Source organism: Rhinopithecus bieti, unplaced genomic scaffold (genome assembly GCF_001698545.2).
Source record: "Rhinopithecus bieti isolate Rb0 unplaced genomic scaffold, ASM169854v2 scaffold_574, whole genome shotgun sequence".
In the NCBI taxonomy this organism is placed as follows: Eukaryota; Metazoa; Chordata; class Mammalia; order Primates; family Cercopithecidae; genus Rhinopithecus; species Rhinopithecus bieti.
Window position 1 is genome coordinate 6146439 of NW_016803605.1, and position 9524 is coordinate 6155962.

The window sequence follows — 9524 nt, forward strand, 5'->3', positions numbered from 1 at the left end:
ACACCTTGTCTGTCCAGTGGATTTTTAAATTTTATTTGTATTTAAATGTCAAAATACTTTAAGCATGTACACAAATAGAGAAAATAATGTAGACCACATATATTCCCATCTTAAGGTTTTTGTTTTTGTTTATTTATTTTTTAAGACAGAGTCTCGCTCTGTTGCCCTCACTGCAACCTCCACCTCCCAGGCTCAAGGGATTCTCCTGCTTCAGCTTCCCCAGTAGCTGGGATCACAGGTGTGTGCCACCACGCCTGGCTAATTTTTGTATTTTTAGTAGAGACAGGATTTCACCATGTTAGCCAGACTGATCTTGAACTCCTGACCTCAGTTGAGATCTACTAGCCTTGGCCTCCTAAAGTGCTGGGATAACAGGTGTGAGCCACTGTGCCTGGCCTTAAGGTTTTTTTTTTTTTTTTTTTTTTTTTTTTTTTTTTTTGAGACAGAGTCTTGCTCTTTGGCCCAGGCTGGAGTGCGGTGGTGTGATCTCAGCTCACTGCAGCCTCCGCCTCCCAGGTTCAAGCGATTCTCCCGCCACAGCCTCCTGAGTAGCTGAGACTACAGGTGCGTGCCACCATGCCTGGCTAACTTTTTGTATTTTTAGTAGAGATGGGGTTTCACCATGTTGGCCAGAATGGCCTCTATCTCCTGACCTTGTGATCTGCCCACCTCTGCCTCCCAAAGTGCTGGGATTACAGGTGTGAGCCACCGTGGCCAGCCAAGGTTTTTAAAGTCTAGGAAATGAAATTGCTCAAGTAGCTCATTTAGGAAGTAAGAATCCACACCTTCTGCTTTAGATCATGCTAATACTCCAAGTTACAATGAAGTATAGAAAAATAGTCTATTTTGACTCGTTAAAAATAGTTGCTGGGCACAGTGGCTCATGCCTCTAATCCCAGCACTTTGAGAGTCCAAAACAAGAAGACTGCTTGGGTCCAGGAGTTTGAGACCAGCCTGGGCAGCATGGTGAGACCCCCATCTCTCTTTTTCTTTCTTTCTTTCTGTTTTTGAGGCAGGGTCCCACTCTGTCACCCAGACTAGAGTGCAGTGGCGCGGTTTCAGCTCACTACAACCTCAGCCTCCTTCACAGGCTCAAGCAATTCTGCCTCAGCCTCCCGAGTAGCTGGGATTACAGGCACACGCCACCACGCCCGGTATATTTTTGTATTTTTAGTAGAGACGGTGTTTCACCGTATTGGCCAGGCTGGTCTTGAACTCCTGACCTCAAATGACCCACCTGCCTCAGCCTCTCAAAATGTTGGGATTACAGGCATTAGCCACCGAGGCCGGCCAGAGATCCCATCTGTAAAAAATTGTTTTAAACATTAGCTATAGTGGCACCGGCCTATAATCTCAGCTGCCTAGGAGGCTGGTGCTGGAGGATCACTTGAACTCAGGAGTTCAAGGCTGCAGTGAGCCATGATCACACCACTGCACTCCAACCTGGGTGACAGGGGAGAGAGACCTTGTCTCAAAAAGAAAAAAAACACACAAAAAAACCATCCTGGCTAACACGGTGAAACCCCATCTCTACTAAAAGTACAAAAAATTAGCTGGGCATGATGGCGGGCACCTGTAGTCCCAGCTACTTGGGAGGCTGAGGCAGGAGAATCACATGAACCCAGGAGGCGGACCTTGCAGTGAGCCGAGATCGCGCCACTGCACTCCAGCCTGGGCAACAGTGCGAGACTCCGTCTCAAAATAAACAAACAAAAGACGAAAACAACAACAACAACACGAAAATAGCCATTAGGAAATCGTATCGTAGAACTGATAGTTCGAAAAGTCGTTGGCGTCTTAGAATTAAAAACCAATACCAAATTTGTATTCCTTTCAGTTTTGTTTTATGTTTCTCGTTAAGTTTTTTTACATTTGTTTATTTTTTTTTTTTCTTCTCATTCTCTTTTGTTTTCCTTTTGTTCATTTGCTTCTATACCATGTAACTCTGTGTGTTAGGCTAGTAGCATTACCAGAGAGCTCCAGGGGAGAGAGCTAAAGCTTACTAACCTTCAGGAAAATTTGAGTGAAGTCAGTCAAGTGAAAGACACTTTGGAAAAAGAACTTCAGATTTTGGTAAGTACCTGTTGGGAATCTGAATCTCAGAATTTCTGGCCATTTCCTGTTTTAAAAAAATCCTCCAGTAAGAAATATTGCAGCTGTTTCCTTTCTCTTTCTAAGTGTTGATTCAACTTGAATGTATTAGTTATTGGCTGATAAATATTGTCCTTTGAGGGGAATCAGATCAAACCTAAACAACCGAGGTAGCTATGACTTTTTTTTTTTTTTTTTTTTTGAGGCGGAGTCTCGCTCTGTCGCCCAGGCTGGAGTGCGGTGGCCGGATCTCGGCTCACTGCAAGCTCCGCCTCCCGGGTTCCCGCCATTCTCCTGCCTCAGCCTCCCGAGTAGCTGGGACTACAGGCGCCACCACCTCGCCCGGCTAGTTTTGTATTTTAGTAGAGACGGGGTTTCACCGTGTTAGCCAGGATGGTCTTGATCTCCTGACCTCGTGATCCGCCCGTCTCGGCCTCCCAAAGTGGTGGGGTTACCGGTTTGAGCCACCGCGCCCGGCCTTTTTTTTTTTTTTTAATCTATCCCTTCGCCTCTGGTAACGCACTGCTTTGAAATGTTACTGACTACCTAGTTTCACTAAAGACAGACCCCTTCCAGGTTATGCATTGAACCGTTCGGTTTCATATTGAATGAGGCCCCTCAGCTGTGCCTATCAGGGCAGCAGCTGTCCTGGGCCATCGGCCCTCTGTTGGCGAGGCAGGATGTTTGTTGTCTAATTAAACAAATTTAAAGAAATCTAACTCAGTTTATTCCATCTCAGAAAATTACCTTCCCTTTGATATGTTGTCTCTTACCTTAATCTCAAGTTGTATGACATATAAATATTTTTTACCTTTTCTCAACTTTGTTCCTTCCTACTTGCCTACTGCACTTAAAACCTGAGTTTAAACAAGGCTGATACTCACGAGTAGTGCCAGTGGTACCCATCTACATGCCATGGAAAGAAAAGCCAGAGGCTTATGGAGAAACTAGACAAGAGGCATATGTGCCACGCAGGCTCAGCTGTCCCAGGTCCTCCACATCCCTTCTTCTTCCCTCTTCTGTGCTATTAACAGTGTGAATAAACATGTGTGATTTTTTTTTCTTTTCTTTCTTTTTTGAGACAGAGTCTTGTTGTATTGCCCAAGCTGGAGTGCAGTGGCACGATCTCGGCTCACTGCAGCCTCTGCCTCCCGGGTTCAAGAGATTCTCCTGCCTCAGCCTCTTGAGTAGCTGGGATTACAGGCGCCTGTTACCACGACAGGCTAGTTTTTGTATTTTTAGTAGAGATGGGGTTTCTCCATGTTGGCCAGGCTGGTCTTGAACTCCTGACCTCAAGTAATCTGCCCGCCTTGGCCTCCCAAAGTGCTGGGATTACAGGCGTGAGCCACCACACCCGGCCTGATGTCCTTTAAGAAAATGTTAGGAGTTCATTGCTTCTCTGCCCTCCTCCCAAAGCTTTTAGGAAGCCTTGCCTTTTTTTTTTCCCCCTAAGTTAGAGTATCCTTCTGTATATCTTAGGACAAGACATGACACCCTGAGTCTGGCTGTGGGATGGCACAGGGGGCAGTCTGAGGGCTTGTATGCACTGTGGCCCCTGTGCCATCTTACCATAATCTTAGCTAGTTAGAAATACTCACGTAACAATCTTCTTGATGTAGCTAGCTCGAAGTTCATCTCAGGACAACCAGGAGAGTGATTCTTAACTTGGCCTATAGTCATGTTTAGAAAAGAAGACCTTGAACAGTAAGTGACTTTTCAGTTTCAAAAGTAGCAACACAGACCTAGATTCAAGATATTAGACTCAGATTACTCTCAGAAATAACAAACTTCAGAGCTCTGTTCACCATCTCAGGCAGATTTCTGAAGAGAAGGTCTGCTGTTTGAGGGGTGGTAACATGAAGCATACACATGCACCCTGTGTATACACGCACATGCATGTACTTAACCTAAGTATGAACATGCCTACATGGGCATGCAGGTACACCTGCCTTCCCACATGTGCACACACACACATGCAGACTGCAGTCTTTCGTGTGTATACATGCACATGTGTGTGACCCACATGTGGTAGTAATTGGTGTCATATGTTTCAAGTATATTAGTTTTCATAAAACAAGGCCAGCAACAAAAAGTAGATAGTATTGTAATTATAATTGATAGAAACTTCTTGTCTTCACAATTTGAAATCTTTCTGTTCAGAATTTCTGATTCTTTTTCTTTAGAAAGAAAAGTTTGCTGAAGCTTCAGAGGAGGCAGTCTCTGTTCAGAGAAGTATGCAAGGTATGTCTTATTAGAGCGTGTGCAGATTGCTTTAAAGAATATCATTCTTTCAAACTGGAGCTGGCCTGTGGAGTGCACAGAGTAGACACTGCCTGTAGCCTCATTTCACTCCCCTGGAAGTTCCTGCCGTGCCCAGAAAGACTGGCTTCCATTGGTTTCCTGAAGCCTCAAACTCCCAATGTTTTCTTCTTTTAGCTTAAGGCTTGTTCCATATTAAAATGTAAGTATTCCTGGGAAGAGTGTTGTTTATGCTTTCATCAGTGATAGCTTTATTGAGTTTTAACTGGAAGAAGGAAAGAGATGAGTGGAAAGGGCCTGATGCCTGCCTAAAGTACAGATTCGGGGAGGCCAGAGACAGCAGCAGACCTGCTTCTTTCAGGCTGTGCACAGCTGTGTGATTTGTAAGGGAACTTTTTAGTATTCCTGCGTTCTCGGATCTTTTGAGCATAATATTTGATTGGGTTGTAAGACAGCCAAGCTCCAGATAGTGTATTAAATATGAAACATATTAAACTTCTAACTTTATCCTAAATAGAAACTGTAAATAAGTTACACCAAAAGGAGGAACAGTTTAACATGCTGTCTTCTGACTTGGAGAAGCTGAGAGAAAACTTAGCAGGTAAGAAGACATCGCTGGTGACTAAACATTAAATACAGTAGGCTTTCCCGTATTTGAGACAATTGTAGTATGTTACATAACAAATGCACTATTCAAGCATAGCCTCTTCACTCTTTATGGTGATATAACAATGTGATGAAATACTTGTTTGAGATCTGTAACCGCCAGCAAATCCTCTTTGCTCTGTTTTCACAAGAGCCAGAATCTACCACATCTCACCACTCCCACTGCTATCCTTGCCCCAAGCCAACAGCCATCTTTCATCTGAGCTACCCTGACAGCTGACCACCAGGGCTCACTGCTGCTGCCTGTGCCAGCTTCAGTCTGTTCTCAACACAGCAGCCACAGCAATCCTTTTAATATGAACTTAGATCATGTCGCTTCTCTCCTCAAGGTGGCCCAGTGGCTCTCATCCCACTCAGGGAAAGCTGTGGTCCTTACCACGATCAGGCCCTATTACCTCTCGGATTTCATCTGGGACCCCCTTCCCCTGTTCATTCCACTCCAACCACTTCAGCCTCCTTGCGGTGCTTGCACGTGGTGGGTGTTCCTTTCTCAGAGCCTGTGCACTTGCTTTTCCCTGTTCCCTCACTTCCTTCAGGTTTTCTCTGAAATGTCAGGGAAGCCCCATCTGAGAGTCTAACCTCCTTCCCAGTTCCTTTCCCTGCATTTATTTTTCTTCCTCTTAGAACTTACCACTATTAATTATATGATTTCTTTTTTTTTTCTTTTTTCTTTTTTTCCCCAGACGGAGTCTTGCTCTGTCACCTAGGCTGAAGTGCAGTGGTGCGATCTCGGCTCACTGCAAGCTCTGCCTCCCGGGTTCATACCGTTCTCTCGCCTCAGCCTCCCGAGTAGCTGGGACTGCAGGCACCCGCCACCACACCTGGCTAATTTCTTGTATTTTTAGTAGAGATGTGGTTTCACCATGTTAGCCAGGATGGTCTTGATCTCCTAACCTCGTGATCCGCCCGTCTCGGCCTCCCAAAGTGCTGGGATTACAGGCGTGAGCCACTGTGCCCAACCGATTTATTTTCTTTATCTTGCTTATTGTCTGCCTTCTTCATTAGAATGTGATTTTTGTTGTTGTTGTTGTTGTTGTTGTTGTTGTTGTTGAGACAGAGTCTTGCTTTGTCGCCCAGGCTGGAGTGCAGTGGCTGGATCTCAGCTCACTGCAAGCTCCGCCCCCTGGGTTTACGCCATTGTCCTGCCTCAGCTTCCCGAGTAGCTGGGACTACAGGCGCCCACCACCTCGCCCGGCTAGTTTTTTGTATTTTTTTGTAGAGACAGGGTTTCACCGTGTTAGCCAGGATGGTCTCGAGCTCCTGACCTCGTGATCTGCCCGTCTCGGCCTCCCCAAGTGCTGGGATTACAGGCTTGAGCCACCGCGCCCGGCCCAGAATGTGATTTTTATGAGGACAAGGATTGCTATGTGAAAATATTACAAGAGCAAGGATATACTTAGTCAGTTTTTGTTGATTATAACACAGCCATGCTATTCTTTTTTTCCTCTATATATTTAGAGATGGAGGCAAAATTTAGAGAAAAAGATGAGAGAGAAGAGCAGCTGATAAAGGCGAAGGAAAAACTGGAAAATGACATTGCAGAAATAATGAAGATGTCAGGAGATAACTCTTCTCAGCTGACGAAAATGAACGATGAGTTACGTCTGAAAGAAAGGTATATGTGACTGTTGAAAAGAGTGCCCACCTTCAGTTAGGCTCTGCGACAAGCTGTAGATGGGAGGGGAGAGAAAATGTTTAGGATTGTTACGTTTTCAAGTTTCCCATCTCTGTTCCTTTCTGTTGTTACCTCATTGTGTCCTTGAATCAACTATTTAACCTTCTAAAATGGGTTTTACCTATCTTACTTGTCAAGAACAACAGAATTAAGGAATACAATATTATTTATAGACCTTCTGGTGACTTGTAAAGAAAAGATAAGAAGGCTGGGCACGGTGGCTCATGCCTGTAATCCCAGCACTTTGAGAGGCCAAGGCAGGCGGATCACTTGAGGTCAGGAGTTTGAGGCTAACCTGGCCAACATGGCGAAACCTTGTCTCTACTGAAAATACAAAAGTTAGCCAGATGTGGTGGTATGTGCCTGTAATCCCAGATACTCAGGGGGCTGAGATGAGAGAATCACTTGAAACCCAGGAGGTGGGGTTGCATTGAGCCAAGATTGTGCCACTGCACTCTAGCCTGGGCAACAGAGCAAGACTCCATCTTGAAAGAAGAAAAAAGAAAAGGTGTGTATATATATATATTTATGTTTTTTTTTTTTTCTTTTTGAGATGGAATTTTACTTTTCTTGCCCAGGCTGGAGTACAGTGGTGTGATCCCAGCTCAGTGCTATCTCAGCTCACCGCAACCTCTACCTCCTGGGTTCAAGTGATTCTCCTGCCTCAGTCTCCCAAGTAGCTGGGATTGCAGGCTTGCACCATCACGCCGGCTAATTTTCTGTTTTTAGTAGAGACAGGGTTTCTCCATGTTGGTCAGGCTGGTCTCGAACTCCCGACCTCAGGCGATCTGCTTGCCTTGGTCTCCCAAAGTGCTGGGATTACAGGCGTGAGCCACTGTGCCCAGCCTTTAAAAATATTTTTAGCTTTTTTTTTTTTTTTTTTTTAGATAGAGTCTCACTGTGTTGCCCAGGCTGGAATGCAGTCACGTGATCTCGGCTCACTGCAGCCTCCACCTCCCAGTTTCAAGCGATTCTCCTGCCTAAGCCTCCCGAGTACCTGGGACTACAGGCACATGCCACCACGCCCTGCTGATTTTTGTGTTTATTGTAGAGATGAGGTTTCATCATGTTGGCCAGGCTGGTCTCAAACTCCTGACCTCAGGTGATCTGGCCGCCTTGGCCTCCCAAAGTGCTGGAATTACAGGCATGAGCCCCACCGTACCTGGCCTGAACTTATTTTAATAGGAAACACATATTACCTATTATTATGGGCCATGCACTGTGCTAACAGCTTTCTAATTCTTATTATCCTACGGGGTGAGTTTATTATTATTCCCATTTAAAAGAAAAAGAGGCCAGACACAGTGGCTCATACCTGTAATCCCAGCACTTTGGGAGGCTGAGGCAGGTGGATCGCCTGAGGTCACCAGTTCAAGACCAGCCGGGCCAACATGGTGAAACCCTATCACTACTAAAAATATAAAAATTAACCAGGCATGGTGGTGTGCACCCATAATTTCAGCTACTTGGGAGGCTGAGGCAGGAGAATCGCTTGAACCTAAGAGGCGGAGGTTGCAGTGAGCCAGGATCACGCTGCTGCACTCCAGCCTTGGCAACAGAGCTAGACTCTGTCTCAAAAAAAATAAATAAGGCCAGGTGCTGTGGCTCATGCCTGTAATCCCTGCACTTTGGGAGGCTGAGGTAGGCAGATCACCTGGGGTCGGGAGTTCAAGACCAGCCTGACTAACATGGAGAAACCCCATCTCTGCTAAAGATACAAAATTAGGCAGGTGTGGTGATGCATTCCTGTAATCCCAGCTACTCAGGAGGCTGAGGCAGGAGAATCACTTGAACCTGGGAGGCGGAGGTTGTGGTGAGCCGAGATTGTGCCATTGCACTCCAGCCTGGGCAACAAGAGCAAAACTCTATAAATAAATAATAAATAAAAAGGAGGGGAGGGAAACTGAGGCTTACTGAGGTGAAGCCTGAGGTTTCAGATCTGAGCAGTCTGGTCCCAGAGCCCCTCCTGCTCTTAATAACTGCATTGTAGGCCGGGCGCAGTGGCTCACACCTGTAATCCCAGCACTTTGGGAGGCCAAGGCAGGCGGATCACAGGTCAGGAGTTCAAGAACAACCTGGCCAACATAGTGAAACCCTGTCTCTACTAAAAAAATGCAAAAAAATAGCTGAGCGTGGTGGTGTGCACCTGTAATCCCAGCTACTCTGGAGGCTGAGGCAGGAGAATCATTTGAATCCGGGAGGCAGAGGTTGCCGTGAGCCAAGATCGTGCCATTGCACTCCAGCCCAGGCAACAGTGCAAGACTCCGTCTCAAAAAAAAAAAAAAAAAAAACTGCATTGTACTTCCACAGTGCTGAAGTTTCCTCTGTCTTATTATCTGTTCTTGTCTTTATTTGGAATTCTTGTTGCTTTGATCTTTTAATAGCTGCCATATAAAAATCAAAGAATTTATAAGGCAAAGATTTATAAGTTAAGTCTGTAGGCATTAGATTTCTACTTCTTAAAAGTGTTAATACCTGCAAAATTCTGTTTATTAAGACATCCAGTCTTTCACCCCCACACAATTCTGTCAGCACTGAGTGGTGGTCAGGCCTTGGTTGGGCAACTTTGGTAAAACTTGCCTTGAGGTGGTACTGCTGCCCAGTGGCACCGTGCCTTCAAAGTGGTGGCTTTGAAGTGGTGGCTCAGTGCTTTCAAAACGCTCCATTTTTGTAGGTGTTTTGTGGATATAAAAGCCAGAAGTGCCCCCAAGTTTCCCTCTCGTATCTGTGATTCATCTGATAGTCTCTTTTCTTGGTCAACGTCCCATGTTTTTTTTTTTTTTGAGACGGAGTCTCACTCTGTCGCCCTGGCTGGAGCGCAGTGGCGCGATCT

General features: G+C 45.6%; 1 protein-coding gene across 15 annotated transcripts in view; it reads left to right on the plus strand.

The window, feature by feature from the left end:
• The window catches only part of CLIP1 (CAP-Gly domain containing linker protein 1), a 129933-nt gene that overhangs the window by 58518 nt on the left and 61891 nt on the right, over positions 1–9524 (plus strand). For 13 of the 15 annotated variants that reach the window (XM_017890385.1, XM_017890362.1, XM_017890332.1 and 10 more), the window contains 4 exons: positions 1957–2073; positions 4275–4332; positions 4868–4951; positions 6475–6631. In XM_017890385.1, coding sequence (XP_017745874.1) covers positions 1957–2073; positions 4275–4332; positions 4868–4951; positions 6475–6631 — 416 coding nt within the window. The remainder of the gene's footprint in view (positions 1–1956; positions 2074–4274; positions 4333–4867; positions 4952–6474; positions 6632–9524) is intronic. The other 2 variants (XM_017890425.1, XM_017890435.1) reach the window with 1 other exon arrangement.